At 50.6% G+C, this 15,883-nt stretch overlaps 1 protein-coding gene across 1 annotated transcript; it reads left to right on the top strand.

The window, feature by feature from the left end:
• Window positions 1–1,325: 1,325 nt before the first annotated feature.
• On the top strand, window positions 1,326–5,493 carry LYPD3 (LY6/PLAUR domain containing 3). The gene is made up of 5 exons (XM_008684411.2): window positions 1,326–1,416; window positions 2,031–2,162; window positions 2,919–3,089; window positions 3,433–3,594; window positions 4,456–5,493. Exons 1-5 carry the CDS (start codon window positions 1,326–1,328, stop codon window positions 4,941–4,943), a joined length of 1,044 nt encoding a protein of 347 aa, XP_008682633.1. The 3' UTR covers window positions 4,944–5,493.
• The last annotated feature ends 10,390 nt before the right edge of the window (window positions 5,494–15,883 follow it).

Here is a 15,883-nt window from a genome sequence, read left to right as displayed (position 1 = left end):
ATTTTTTTTTTAAGATTTTATTCATTTGACACAAAGAGAGAGAGAGAAAGCACAAGCAGGGGGAGGGGCAGGCAGAGGGAGAAGCGGGATCCCCACTGAGCCGGGAGCTCGATGGATGCTGGGCTCGATCCCAGGACCCTGGGATCATGACCTGAGCCGAAGGCAGATGCCTAACTGACTGAGCCACCCAGACGTCCCCAGCTGGGGATGTGTACAGATTCGTACACATGTGTAACTACTGCCTGGAGGAAGATAGTGGGGGCTTATCACCATCGCTCCTTTGGGACGATGGAATCCCTGTTGTGTTGTACAACTTCATGTAAATGGAGTTACATGGTATGTTTTATTTGTGAAAGGCTTCTGAGCTCTATGTAAAGTTTTCAAGATTCATCCACGGGGCTGCAGACACCAGTAGTTGGCTTGTTTTCACTGCTGTGTAATATCCCATGGGGTTTGGGACCCACTCATTCTTTTTCTGTTCCCTTCTTGATGGATATTTGCATTCGTTCCCAGATTTTGATCATATTAAAAAGCAAGTCTGATTGTATCCGCCCCCCTTCTCCCCCGCCCCCGCTGATTTAGACCCTCTTAACATTTATCCACCTTTCCCAGAATTCACTGCAATCTCTTCACAGGGCCTGTAATGCCCTGGTCAGTCTAGCCCCGGCTTGGCTCTTCAGCCTCAATATCTACCTTCCTCCTCTTTGTCCTCTGAGCTCTCTCTGCTTTGTAATGCGCTCTGTCCCCCGGTCATTGAACGACAGCTTGCAAGACACCTTCCAGCAATCTTCACGGACCAACCAGCTCCCACCCCTAGACTCCATACCTCCTTGAACTCCCTACACTTCTCCCTTCTTTGTTTCGGTTGTATATAACAGTTTGTGTGATTACTTAATTAATATCTGTCTCCCCCATCAGACAGTGAGCTCCGTGAGGATGGGCACTGGTTCTGTCTTAACCTCCAACAGTCGCCCAAACCAAAGCTTGCACGTGGTTAAGTACTCATTAAATACTTCAGGAGTGCCAGGTGTCAAGCAGACCCTTTTCCCAACCTGAGCCTCAGTACTTTTCCCTCTACCCCCCAAACACACAGACTTTCTCCTGGGAATAGTCAGGGAAACTTGACTCCCGCCCTTTCCCTCCTCTGCAGCTGTGGGTGACGCACCCATGGGCGGGTGCCCCGCCCCTCGGCGGACGCTGATTTGGCCTGGTTGGGCAAGGCCAGGGTTGCCTGGGGGGAGGTTACTCATCCTGGGCTCAGGTAAGAGGGCCCAGGTTGGGAGGCGGCACACCCAGGGGGGACGCGGAGGGAGCAGGACGGAGCCATGGACCCTGCCAGGAAAGCAGGTGCCCAGGTAGTGATCTGGACTACAGGCTGGCGGCTGCTGCTGCTGCTGCTGCTCCTTCTTGGAGGAGGTGGGTCTGCTGCCAGGAGGGGATGGAGGGGGTACAGAAGGGGTCCAAGGAAGGAGCTGTCTCCTACAGGGAGAGCTGTGGGGACAATCTCCCGTCCTGAGCAGAGGGGGCTGTGGGAAAGATCATCTGCTCTTGTCAAGGGGGCTGTGGGAAAGATCCCCCACTTTGGGCAGATGAAATGTGGGGAGGATTCCTGCCCTGGGAGACTGTGGGACAAGTTCTTCCATCCTGAGAAGGTGGGGGCTGTGGGAAGGAGCCCCTGCCCTGGTCAGAAGGGGCAGTGGGAAGGGATTTCTCACTGAGCTGCCTGGACTGTGGGAAGAGTTCTGCCATCACGGACGAACTGTGGGAAGGTGTCCCTCCCATCCATAGCAGGGATCCCCCATCTTGAACATAAGGGGCTGTGGGAAGAATGCTCCCACTGCAGGCATAGGGGGCTTGAAGGAGAGGGGCACCAGATTTCTGGGGAGGTTTTCCTTACTCCTGTCCTGGAAAACGGTGGGCAACAGCATTGTCCCGTCCCGGGGACAGAGGGCATGGGAAGGAGTATTTCTCCTTTCCGGGAGGAGGCTTCAGTAGGGATCCCTTAGTTCTACTCGGCCCTGCCTCCCCAGGAGCGCAGGCCCTGGAGTGCTACAGCTGCGTGCAGAAAGCAGATGACGGATGCTCTCCGCAGAAGACCAAGACGGTGAAGTGCGCGCCGGGCGTGGACGTCTGCACAGAGGCCGTGGGAGCGGTGGAGACCAGTGAGTGGGGCCTTCTGATCCATTCGTCCCCCTACAAAGCTTCCCCAGCCGGGCCCCGCCTCCTTTTGTCCCACCCCTTCTTCTGAATTTGTCTACATCCAATCAACGCCCTCCCTGCGTCCCTTTCAGCCTGGCTGGAGCCCTTCAACACAACCGCGCGGTTAGGGCGTGGGGCTGAGAGGTGCTACCTGACTGGGGTGACCTGGGAGAGCCCGGATTTGGGACCTGCTCCCCTTCGAGGGCACACCCTATCCATTTCCGCCCCACCCCTGAGACCTCCCTACTCACCCTGTCCCTGCCAGAATCCTCTATCCAGGTAGGCTCCTGGTGCTGCATACCCCTCTCGAGGTCTCCTCCTTGGTTCCCTAGACTGAGGCTCCGCCCCGCTGGCCCACCCCCGGGGGAATCCCGCCCCTATCTAAGGCTACAGCTCCTGGGAGGCCCCACCTGTCTCTGCTCCTGTGCCCTTTCTGTCAGGCTCCCAGTTCCTTGTTAGGATGCTTTCGGCGGTTCCGTCCCTCTATCGCCCGGCCCCATCCTACTCCACTCTTGACGCTACCCCTTCGGTTGTAGCCAGTCTGTCAGCCTGCCTGTTCCCTCGCACTCAGCTCTTTGAGGTTCTGCGCCTCCGTCTGTCGTTCCTTCCCCTCCGATCGGCTTTCTGAGGCCCCTGCCCTTCGACCCTGGCCCGGCTGTGTTGGGGACGGGGGGGTCCACTCGAGGCTCCGCCCCTGACCCCGCCCCTCTTCTTCGCAGTCCACGGGCAGTTCTCAGTGGCAGTGCGGGGCTGCGGTTCGGGACTTCCGGGCAAGAATGACCGCGGCCTGGACCTTTACGGGCTTCTGGCCTTCATTCAGCTACAGCAGTGCTCCCAGGACCGCTGCAACACCAAACTCAACCTCACGTCGCGAGCGCTCAACCCCGCAGGTCGGTGGGGGCGGGGCCCTAGGCTCGGGGGCGGAGCCACACCGAGGCTGAGCCACTAGGTGATCCCAACCCGGAGGCGGGAGAACGCGGCACGGGCTGGGGGCGGGGCCACGCGACGGCAGGCGGGGCTTCGTCGCTGGAGGCCTCGTGCGGCGAGACGCTAGGGGCGGGGCTATAGGGAGGGATTGGGGCACTCGGTGGGGGCGGGCCACACCCTGGGCGGGGCTGGGGGCCGAGCCCGGAGTGCGTCGAGGGGCGGAGACCTAGGTTGGAGGGACCGTCTGGCGGAGCTGTGCTTTCGGAACCTTCTGGACCCCTTCCCTCCAACCCGCTCCGCTCGCAGGCAATGAGAGTGCGTACCAGCCCAATGGTGCCGAGTGCTACAGCTGCGTGGGGCTGAGCCGCGAGGCGTGCCAGGGCACGGCGCCGCCCGTCGTGAGCTGCTACAACGCAAGCGACCGCGTCTACAAGGGCTGCTTCGACGGTAACGTCACCCTGACGGCAGGTGAGCGAGTCGGGAGCACGGGGGTCGACAGGAGTTGTGGTAGCCTCTCTGAGCCTCACGGGCGTTGGGTAGCCCTTTACCCAAAGAGTTCCCCTACCTCCAACACGTTCTGGAAGCTGTAGGCCTATATTCTTGTCTTGCCCGAGAACGTCATGGGAAATGCAGCTCTATCCCAAACGTAGCATGGGACTACGGGTGCTTTCGTCCTAATTTTTTTTTTTTTAATACATTCCGTAGAGGCCTGCCAGGTGCAGAATGGGACGATATGCTATGGGAAATGGAAGCCTCCAAGCTTCTAAATTGCAGGGGCTCTAGTTCCGACCCCTTAAAACTCAAGGGGTTAGGGCCCCCCACCTAACCACTTAGGAGAGAGGTAGTTCATCCTCCTGGCCTCTGCCTCAGGGAACCCTGGGGGAAGTGCTTCAAAAGCCTCTTTTTCCAGGTGTATTACGGGAGTTGTAGTTCTGAACTCTTAAGACTAAATTTTGGCAGGGGTGGGGGTGGAAGGGATAGAGTTGGAAAAAACGAAGAGAGGGATGTAGGGATAGTTTGTGGGGCTCTTTGGTCTTGTGAGAGGTGTATCCCTGTCCAGACTTTCCCAACTTTTCTCCCAAGGCATTGTGGGACTTGTAGTTCATCCTACACACTTTTCCTCTCAAAAGTGGGAAATGTGGTTCACCATGTGTCAGAGACAGTGGGACAGAGTTTCTCAAAGGGGGGCCTGAATTGAGACTTTGGATTCATGGATGCAGAGCCCTTCTGTCCCCCGTTTTGGGGGTTCTTGCCCTTGTCTTGCCCCAAAGTTTCATTCTGGCTCTGCAACCTTCCCACCACTGGCCTACCTGTGTCTCCCTCCTGCAGCGAATGTGACTGTATCCTTGCCTGTTCGGGGCTGTGTTCAGGACGAGTTCTGCACCCGGGATGTGGTGACAGGCCCAGGGTTCACACTCAGTGGCTCCTGCTGCCAGGGGTCCCGCTGTAACTCGGACCTTCACAACAAGACCTTTTTCTCCCCTCGGATCCCACCCCTTGTCCTGCTGCCCGCTCCTAAGCCCACCACTGTGGCCCCAACCACCTCCGTTACTACTTCTACCCCCACCCCAACCACTCTTGTCTCTACCACCAAACCCACTTCAGCCCCAGCCAGCCAGACTTCTCCACAGGAAGTACATCCTGAGACCTCCGGGAAAGGGGAGTCTAGCTTGGCTGGAGGTGCTGCTGGCCACCAGGACCGTAGTAATATGGGGCAGTACTCTACAAAAGATGTGGCCTATAGTAAAGGCGCTGCAACTTTCTCCATTGGGTTGGCGGCCCCTCTGTTGGCTGTGGCTGCTGGCAACTTACTATGAGTTTTTCCATCTAGAAACCTCCATCTTGCCCTATTCACTGGCCCTGGGCACCCTCTCTTCCCATTCCTTCCCTTTCCCGGACTGGACTGGGCTGGCCCAGCCCCTGTTCTTCCAATCTCCCCGACTCTCCCCGGCTTCTGCTGCACTGGTTTGCGGCTTTGGGAAAGAAAGTTATTATTGTCTATATCCTGCCAGGGTGTTGCAGCTTTTCGAAGGCAGCAAATATCTCCCTCATCTTTGTCTCTCTCTCCTCGCCTCATGGGGCCAAGGACCGAGAAAAGTAAGGGCTGTCACAGGGAAGATGGGAGAAACAATGATAAGCTTCCTATTCGCCTTCTTATAGCCAATCTGGAATATGGGGGGTGGAGCGGGATAATTGTGCCTTCCTCTGCTGGCTGCTGCCCCTGCCCCCCATCTCTGTGGCAATCGTTTGGGCATCTGACTTCCTTAGTAGACTGTGAGCTCCTCAAGGGCAGGGACCGTGCCTTATGCCCCTGTGTTGTCAGCTTTTGGCACAGAAAGGTCTCAATAAAAGTTTAATTCCTTTGTATAGTGTTTTGAAGGACTCATTTCTTACACTAACCTCTTATTGTAACCTCTTAGCTGAGCTAGGGTGGGAATGCCAAGACCTTTAACAGAGAAGCTGAGGTTTAGAACCACAACCCAGGGGGGAGTTGGGGTTTAAACTTTCATTTCCTGGGGTTTAGCCAGCTTGCGGGTGATCCCACTGGTGAGGGGGATGCCCCGTGGAACCATTAAGCGGTGACGAGGGTGAATGGGGCTTTTAGCAACGTTTGGGAGCAGAGGGGAGCTTTGTTTAATGGGTGGTACACCATCCCCAGCTCCCGCCCACCTTGTCATCTGCTTGACTTTTTTTTTTTTTTAATGGTATGACTACCATTACAGGCCTAGGTTAATCTGTGAAAGCTACTTATTATTTTTAAGGGTTTTATTTATTTGACAGAGAGAGCACGAGAGTGCACAAGCAGGGGGAGGAGGAGAGGGAGAAGCAGGTTCCCCATTGAGCAGGGAGCCTGATGCGGGGCTTGATCCCAGGACCCTGGGATCATGACCTGAGCCGAAGGCAGACGCTTAACCAACCGAGCCACCCAGGCGTCCCCATCTGTTTGGCTTCTTAAGAATTATTCTGTGGGGGGGCACCTGGGTGGCACAGCGGTTAAGCGTCTGCCTTCGGCTCAGGGCGTGATCCTGGCGTTCTGGGATCGAGCCCCACATCAGGCTCCTCCGCTATGAGCCTGCCTCTTCCTCTCCCACTCCCCCTGCTTGTGTTCCCTCTCTCGCTGGCTGTCTCTCTCTGTCAAATTAATAAATAAAATCTTTAAAAAAAATTATTCTGTGGGCTTAGCCACTGCATCCCACTTGTCCAGAGGTCTCCAGGATGCTGCTGTCAATCTCTGCTTCATGTTGGGGACTTGGGGCCTGAGCTCCACCTCCATCTCTTTTAATCAGATGAAGGCGTAGAGGCCCCTGGGAGGGAATGCCTGGCTTGGGACGGAGGCCCTGGTAGGCTTTGGGACTGCTTGATGGAAGGGTGACCAGATGTGGGCAACAGCAGAATAATAATCATATTTCCAGTATCACTATTAATGAGGAGGAGTATGACCACACAATACTAAATGACGATTATAGGAACAAAAAAGGAAATTAACAAGAGCATGACCAACAGTAATAGTAACTCTAGTTGTGGAATGTTAATCACCTTTAATAGTCTTACCACACTGCCAGGCCTGAACTAAGGGTGTTTGCATCCAGAGTCTCGTTTAATTGTCCATATACGTTCTCAGATGGGTTGATTGGGGAAACTGAGGCTCAGAACGGTAAAGGAATTTACCCACAGCAAGTAATCCGTGTACCAGGTACTGTTTTGTGTGCTGTACCTGGATTAACATAATTTACACAGCCACCCTGTGAGGTAAGTATTAATCATCTGCATTTTACAAGAGGAAGAAACCAGACCCAGAGAGGTTGAGAAGCTCGCCCCAGGTCACCCAGCTAATAAGTACCGGAACCCAGATTTGCACCCAAGCAGACCGGCTTTACAGAGCGTGACCACGGTGGCCATGGCCGTAACTTTTCCCTCAGCTTGACTAAACTTGAAATAGGCTTCTCTCCGCTTTTAAGCCCCTGACCTCCCTCTCACCCCGGGCCCTTCCAGAATCCAGATGGCCTCACCACAGAAGCCCCAGACCTCGCTTTTCTTAGAGCATTCACTTTAGAAAACTTGTCATTATAAATTCCTTCTCTGGCCCTCTGAGATGTATGTAAACGTCTTTAAAAGCCTCCTGCCAGCTTTACAGCCCAGAAAATGTCTTTCTCTAGGACCTGGGAGCCAGCTCTTTGAAATATAAGTATCAAAGGAGATAGCACCCCTGCCTCCCAGTTTCCCCTGTGGGGTGAGAGCCTCGCTTCTGTGGGCACCTTCCTCCAAGTTGTAAAACTGCCTCCTGTCACGGAGATACTAGCAAATTTCCTTTTCCTTTGGAAAGCCAATTAGCAAACACAGATGACCTAAGATCTCCGATCACCCCACCTTTTAAAAACTCAACTGCTCTTTGTTTTGGCTGAGTTGAGTTCAGATGGAGTGCTGGCCTCTCTAGAGCCTCTCCTGCCGTACCCCTGACATCGTCAGGTGCGGTGTTGGGGTTCCGTTGTCTACTGGGCAGAAATCATTCACAGCTGGAATCATTTGCATCTTACCGGGCAAAATTGCTTGCAGTTTATCAATCTTTTTATCATTTGCATAGTTAAATCTAAACCTTAAAGAGGCAGGGCCCTAATCAGTAGTAGGACATACAAAGCTACATCCCCCCCCCCCCCCGCCCCCCCCCCCCCCCCCCCGAGAACCAGGTAATCCTTGAGTGGTTCTAGAAGTTAGTGCTCCAGTAAAATGTTAGAAATATACGTGGTTCTGCTTTAGCCTTATTTATAAAGTAAAAAAAAAAAAAAAATTTTTTTTTTTGATGAAGTAGGCTCCATGTCCAATATGGGGCTTGAACCCCAGATCAAGAGTTCCATGCTCTGCGAACTGAGCCAGCCAGGCGTCCCATGGATGTGGTTAATTTCAATAATGGACGTTAACCTCCTATATACAGATATTATCATTTAAATAAGTAATCCATATAAAACCATTATTAATGAGATATTTTATGGGGTTTTTGTACCCAGTCTCTGGAATGCCTTGTGTGTTTTATGCTTATATCACATTTCAACTCGCGCTAAGACGTTTCAAGTACTCAACCTCTAAAGCCTTAGAACTTTGCATGAACAGACACATAACAGCATGTCCTCGTTTGTTCTCTCCACAGAATGTGGAATATCATGGTTTGTTTGTTTATTCTTTTCTTGGTGGACACCTGTGCTGTTTCCAGTTTGGGGCTCTTATGGATAAAGCCCGCTATGAACGTTCTTGTACATTTACTTTTATGGACATAAGCTTTCATTGCTCATGTGAAAATTCTCAGCAGAACTGCTGTGTCAGGATTGGCGGGGGTTCATCTCAGGAAGAAACTACCAGACTCTCTTCAAAACCGGTTGGACTGTTCCCCAGTCCTGCTAATGAACAAGAATTCTTGTAACTCCACATTCTCGTCAACATACGATGTCGTCTGGAGGTCTTTTATGTATTTATTTTATTTATTTATTTTTTAAAGATTTTATTTATTTATTTGACAGAGATAGAGACAGCCAGCGAGAGAGGGAACACAAGCAGGGGGAGTGGGAGAGGAAGAAGCAGGCTCCTAGCGGAGGAGCCTGATGTGGGGCTCGATCCCACAACGCCGGGATCACGCCCTGAGTCGAAGGCAGACACCTAACCGCTGTGCCACCCAGGCGCCCCGTCTGGAGGTCTTTTAAATGTTAGCCCATCTGTAGATATGTTGTAGTATCTCCTGGTGGTTTTGGGGTGCATCTCCCTGAAGACGGATCATGTTGAGTTGTTCCTCGCTTGTTTGATGTCCAAGGGGGTAACAGGAGTCGCTTTGTGGGGGAGCTGAGAAGGTATGAAATCAGAGTGCAGACAAGGGAAATGGACTCGACTGTGTAGGCTGACTTCTAGGCAGAATTAAGGGCCCACTGGAGGTTATGAGTCATGAATTTAAAGGAAGACTTTCCAGCAGGGTTGTGTGACTTTTCTCCAGCTTTGTCACTTACGTGGGTACAGGCATTGAGCAGGTGGAAAGGGGGACATGGGCAAGTTGCCTTGTCAATAGGACAAAGCTGGGGGCTTGAGCGTGCACGCCAACAGAGAGACTATCGTGATTCAGAATGGATTTAAAGTTGGGAAGGAGGGAAGTTAGGACCTGAGGGATATGACAGATGGGTCATTCATTCATTTATTCATTTCGTACTCATTTATTCATTTCATGCCTTTTTTTAAAATTAAGTAGGCTCTACACCCAACATGGGGCTTGAACTCATGACCTTGAGATTAAGAGTTGCACGCTCTTCCCNNNTAAGCCAGCCAGGTGCCCCAGATTTCATACATTTTTAAAAAAGATTTATTTATTTATTTGAGAGAGAGAGAGAGAATGCGCGCACGCAGGAGTCCATGCGGGCGGGGGAGGGGCCCAGGGAGAGGGAGACAAGCAGACTCGCCCCTTCATACATTTTTTTTTTTAAAGATTTTATTTATTTATGTGACAGAGAGACAGCCAGTGAGAGAGGGAACACAGCAGGGGAGTGGGAGAGGAAGAAGCAGGCTCCCAGCCGAGGAGCCCCGATGTGGGACTCGATCCCCCAACGCCGGGGTCACGCCCTGAGCCGAAGGCAGACACTTAACGACTACGCTACCCAGGCGCCCCCCTTCATACATTTTTAACATGTACCATGGTCAAGCATCGTGATGAGTGGTGGGGATATGGCTGTGAACAAGAAATCATGTTTTTGGCCCCGGTAAAGACACACTGTGGTTGAGTTGCTAAGAGCTTAGATTCTGGACCCACAATGCTTGCCTTCAAATCTTGGTCCTGTGGCTACCATCAGTATAACGTGGCAAGTTATTCAAGTCCTCTGTGCCTCAGTTTCTTCATCTTTAAAACAGAGGTGACCTACAAAGTAAGAAACTAGTCAAAGAATGTGTCCAAAGGACACATCGAAATTCTCTATCACCGAATCTGGGGCAAGTTGAGCACCAAGTTAAATGATAATAAAGGGTTCTAACCCATTGAATAAAGAGGGATCCATAACTACATAGTGATATTAAGGGTGTGAGTTTAAGTCGGGGCATCTGGGTGGCTCAGTTGGTTAAGTGTCGGGTTCTTGATTTTGGCTCAAGTCATGATCTGAGGGTCGTGAGATCGAGCCCCCAGTCAGGATCCGTGCTCAGTGCAGGGTCTGCTTTTCCCTCTGCTACCCACCCCTACCCCCCTGCGCGTGCGCGCGCGCTCTCTCTCTCAAAATAAATAAATGAAATCTTTTTTAAAAATGGTGTAAGTCAATAAATAAATAAGTGAAAGCTCTTTCTTATAAGCACAAGTCAGCAAGTCAATGTAGAGGGAGTGATAAAATCAGAACATTTGGGAACCTTCAAAAAAGTGACTGATTCAGGCAGGAGCCAATAATAGATGCTGTGATATTTTGATTTATAATAAGAAATGTATATTTGGTCTTTGGCCCGGGTTCTGGCACAGAGTTCCTAAAACCTATGGAATTTCCTGAATAAGAGCAATAAAAGTGTCTTCCTATTCCTAACAAACCCCTTTCCCTCACCCTTGAGTTCATGTTAATAAGGTGACTTCTGGAAAGTGCCGAAGGGTGGGGGCTGGTTGCCTGGGGAATCAACCAGGTGATTAGAGGGTTGGAACTTTCATTCCCACTGGGTCTGAGCTCCTGGGAGGGGAGAGGGGCTGGGGATCAAAATCAGTCCCCAGGAGCCAGTGATTTAATCAGTCTTGCCTATGCAGTGAAGTCCTGCATAAAAACCCAAAAGGATGGGGTTTGGAGAGCTTCTGGGTCAGTGATCTCCTGGAGATGTGGGGGGAGTGGTGCCTTCGGAGAGCATGGAGCGTCCCCCATACCTCGCCCTATGCGTCTCTTCCTTCTGCCTGTTCCGAGTTCTACTTTTTATAATAAACTGGTGATGTAGTAAGTAAAATGTTTCTCCGAGTCCTGTGAGCTGCCCTGGCAAATTAATTGAACCCAAGGAGGGACCTGTGGGAGCCTCCATCTACAGTTGGTGAGAAGCCCCCCAAGTGGGGATGTGGGGGGTCGTGGCACTGAGCCCTTCACCTGTGGGATCTGCCACCCTCCAGGTAGACCGTGTCAGAAATGAGGTAGTTGCTGGGTGGTGTTGAAAAAAACATACTGTAGATGCTGAAACTAGGGGGCTTAAGTTTGAGGAATAACATATTTACATGGTCACAAATGATCTCCCCAAGAGGTACTTAATTTCATAGGAAGGAATATTGACATAAACAGAAAAAACCTCCGGAGCGCCTGGCTAGCTCAGTCCTAGGAGCATATGACTCTTGATCTCAGGATAGTGAGTTCAAGCCCCATGCGGGGCATAGAGATTACTTAAAAATAAAATCCTTAAAAAAAAAAAAAAAAGAAAAGAAAGAAAAAACCTGGAAGCACCACTTTAACCGAGTGATCAAATTTAACATCACTAGCAATGGGACCCACACATCTTGGGCCTCCTGATACGACGCCCCGAGAAAGGACAGTGTGGCTTCTGTGGTACTGGGCAAAATGTTCTGAGTCTAACCGGGGGGGGACATCTGACAAGCCCAAACTGGGGACCTTCTACAAAGCGGCTGACCTGCTCCTCAGAAATATCCATGTCACGAAACAAAGGATGACAGAGACCGTGTTCCAAATGAAAGGGGAATAAAGAGGCCTGACCACAGAATACAGTGCATGAGCCAGAATTTTCTTTAAGCAACTGGGAAAAAAAAAAAAAACCCTCAAGAAAGCCCACAAATTAGATAATTTATGTCCAGTGTTAATTGCCTGATTTAGATAAATATATTCTGCTTATAGAAGAGAAAGTCAGTGTCAAACAAAGAAATGCCAAACATTTAAAAAATAAAAAATCAAGAGGCAACAATATTACTATCCTAAAGTAAATAATAATAATGTGCCTGCCTCAGAGGGTTGTGGGATTAAAATGGGTTTATACATGTAGATGGTTAGGACGGTACCTGGCATCTGGAAGGTGCTCCCTCTGTGTTATTATTTCTTCTGTCTTTATGTCTCTGGCACTGACAGAGAGGGGATGTTTGCCAGGTAAATGCTTGCTCACCTTCTTAAGGCCTCCATTGTTTCTAGGTGCCAGGTACTGAGGTAAGCACTTTACAGGTACCACTGAATGCCCAGAGCGGTCTCGTAGAACAGAAGGAGCATTTGCTTTCCCGACTTTTATTTCTCACCCAGACAAGTTGGAAAGATCACTCAATACACATTCATTGGCTGTGCACTTAGATTCAATAACTTCTGACCCTTTTTCAGGCCCAGATCGAGTCCCGCATCCCCTGCTCAGTGGGGAGTCTGCTTCTCCCTCTCCCTCTGCCGCTCCCTCTAAAATGCTCCATTTTACAGACGCAAACACTGAGGTACAAACAAGATTACGTCACTTCCTCAAGGTTAAGAGCCAGGACTTGGACCCAGGGAGTCTGACCCCAGAGGTCGCACCCAGAGCAACCAGTTCCCCTGTTGGACGTTGGGGGACACACCCGGGGAGGCCCTGCCCTCACCTCTGCAGCTCACCGTGTAGTGCGGTCTGTTCAATGTGGTAGCCACTAGCCATGCGTTTGAGTCTAAGTTCATTAAAATGAAATCAAACTTCAAATTCAGTTCCTCAGTCCCCTTTCAAGCCCTCAAATAGCCACACGGGGCCGCTGGATAGATGGTGTGGATATCAAAATTTCTCTTATCGCACTGGACACCAGGGGCTGAGATAGAAAAGACCTATGATTGCAATCCACGTGGGGGGGCGGTGATGGCAGCGAGCGCTGGGGCCTGGTTAGAGAATACAGCCGCAGACGGGGGAGAAGTGTAGCCAGCTGGACATTTCCTCCCCTCACTCTGTGATCTTTTTAAACCTCTCCTCTGTGCCTCTGTCCTGTCTCCACCCTGCCTAGGACCTGTCTGTCGTTAGCATGGATTCAGCTGTTAGTGTCCTCTAATCCTATTTGCTTTGACAATTGTGTGGACGAGCTTTCCCGTGGGGCTGAGTCAGAATTGCTCGGAGGCTGGGCTTGCTTTAGGTAAATCCGTTCACGGGAAGAAGCTGGATGTGGAGCTCCTGGTGGGACAGATGCACGTTCACACTCCTGTGTTGGTGACCTGTGTGGATCTGGTCGGTGACTTCACTTCTGTGAGCCGATGTGGCTTATTTGTAAAAATGGGTGATCACGTGTGCTTCCCCCGGGGTGGGGCGGGGGGAGCATGATGAAGACGAGGTCTGGAAGCAGCCCTGGCCGGGAAGAGTGTTTAGTTGGTAGCTCCTGTTACTGACACACATTCTGTTTGCTTTCTGTCTTCCCCCACTTGTCTTTCTTCGAGGCCGTACGTACCTTGCGTGATACAGAATGCAGGACCTGGGGTCTCGACCTAGTGGATTAGAAATCTACAAGGTGAGAGTGTACAGGTACCCTCAGGTGTCATGACCATGGATTGAAACCCAGTTGGGGTTTGTGGGCCGATGGGCTTAGTTTCCTGACTTACTAGTATATGTGAAAAATCGGGCCATGCCACTTCAGTGAAAACAATGAAATGTGCTTGTGAACCAACAGTCTGATAGGAGGTGCTCATGCATTTGTTGTTTAATTAAAGACTATCTGGAATATTCCAGTCCCCCCTTTAGAAAGAATATTTGGGCCACCTGGGTGGCTCAGTTGATTAAAGTGTCTGCCTTCGGCTCAGGTGGTGATCGCAGAGTCCTGGGATCGAGTCCCTCATTGGGCTCCCTGCTCAGCGGGGAGTCGCTTCTCCCTCTCCCTCTGCTGCTCCCCCTGCATTGCTCTCTCTGAAAGAAAGAAAGAAAGAAAGAAAGAAAGAAAGAAAGAAAGAAAGAAAGAAAGAAAGAGGAAGGGAGGAAGGGAAGAAAGAAGGAAAGAAAGAAAGAAAAGAAAAGAAAGAAAGAGAAGGAAGGAATGCAGGCAAGCAAGCAAGAAAGGTCATTGAGCCCTTGCAAAGCAATCTCTAGTTTCCACCCTAATAGAACTTCTGATGATGATGATGGAGATGCCCTGTAATCTGTGCTGTGCAGTGTGGTAGCCAGGAGCACATGCTGAAAAGTGGTGAGGGGCACCCAGCTGGCTTGGTCGGGTACATAGAGGGTGTGACTCTTGATCTCGGGGCTGTGAGTTTGAGCCACATGTTGGGGTAGAGATTACTTAAAAAAAAAAAATCCTAAAAAAAATAAAAGTGGTAAGGGTGAGACATCAAAGTTTTAATTTTAATTAATTTGAATTAAACAGCCACATATGGCTAGGGGCTACCATATTGGAGAGCAGAGCTCTACGTCGACAGCCCGAGGTTCCTAATTCAGGATTCTGCATTGACATGACGTCTCCCTGACTGTGCTGCACTGTTCTTGGGGACTAGTCTGGGCTTTTCAAAATCAGCCTGGCCATGGGCTGGCCCTTTAGTTTCTCTAAAACTTGGTTACCCAGTCTGTCAAGTGGGGGATCACGATGTCCCTTCTGCAGGATGTCTTGAAGTCAGGCTAAAGTTCTAAGCCAGCTCTGCCTTTTCCTAGCTGGGTGACCTTGGGCAAGTTACTGCAGCTTTCTCCAGCCTCAGACGCATCAACTTTAAATTGGGAATTAAGATTACCTTCCTCATTAGACTGTTGCCAGGATTAAGCAGTATCTGCAGTCCTTAGGACAGCACCCAGGGCGTGCTACAATCGTGTGTTTGTCCTTACTATAACGGACTTGCCAAAGGACTGGACAAAAATTGTAGGTCATGGAGTCCACTGAGTCTCCAGCAGTGTTTCTGGGGCTTGTTTCTTTACTGTTGCTCTTGGAAGTTATTTCCCTGTGTTATATTCACAATGTATAAAACCATATTTGCTTATCTCTTTTGAAGCACGGTTATATTTCGTCCGGTGACATTTTCATTTCAGTTTTGCAACTGTGTTTCGTGCTGGTCTTGATGTCAGATATATTTCTCACCCACCCTCCCATGTGCTCAAACTGTTAAAAGCACTGCTTGGATATTTTTTTAACTGGCAGGATCTCAGGATTATAGAGAAGTTGCAGGTATGGTATAAAGAAATTATTTTTCCGAAACGGTCCAAGAGCGAGTTGCCAATAGTATGCCCATCACCTGTGGGATGTTTGGTGCGTGTTTCCGATGAACAAGGACCTTCTCCCGTAGAACCAAACTGCAGCCTTACAGATGAATAGCATTAGCAACAATAAATTACTGCCACCCGGTTCTTATACTCCACTCGGTTTTCGCTGGCTGTCCGAGTAATGGCTTCTGTCCTGTCCTAGTAAAGATTCCAGTCTGGACTCTTGCATTGCATGACCTTGCATGTCTCTATGTCCTCCTTTAGCCTGGAAACATTCTTCATTCTTTCTTGAGCTTCGTGACTCCTGCAAACACGACAGGCCGGTTTGGGGGTGGATGTGTTGGTCCAGTATCTTCTTACAACCAGAGTCTGACTAAGCGTCTTTGGCAGGAGCCCCACAGAGGTGATTTGGGGGTCTTCTTACATCCCATCGAGACGTTTGCTTTGATACTTGAGTAGGGTGGTGTCTTCCAGGCTTTTCTACTGTAAAGTTACTTTTTTTTTTCCCTTTGTATTCACGTGTTTTCTGGGGGAGGCATTTTGGGGCAGAAGCAAGCTCCCCGCTGAGCAGGGGCTCCATGGGGACTCGTCCCCGGACCCTGAGATTGTGACCCGAGCCGAAGGCACACTCAACCAACTGAGCCACCCAGGCGCCCAACCCAGAGGTTCCTTAAGGGGA

This window comes from Ursus maritimus, unplaced genomic scaffold (assembly GCF_017311325.1).
Source record: "Ursus maritimus isolate PB19 unplaced genomic scaffold, ASM1731132v1 scaffold_19, whole genome shotgun sequence".
NCBI classification, from domain to species: Eukaryota; Metazoa; Chordata; class Mammalia; order Carnivora; family Ursidae; genus Ursus; species Ursus maritimus.
This window is presented reverse-complemented; position numbering and strand designations above follow the sequence as displayed.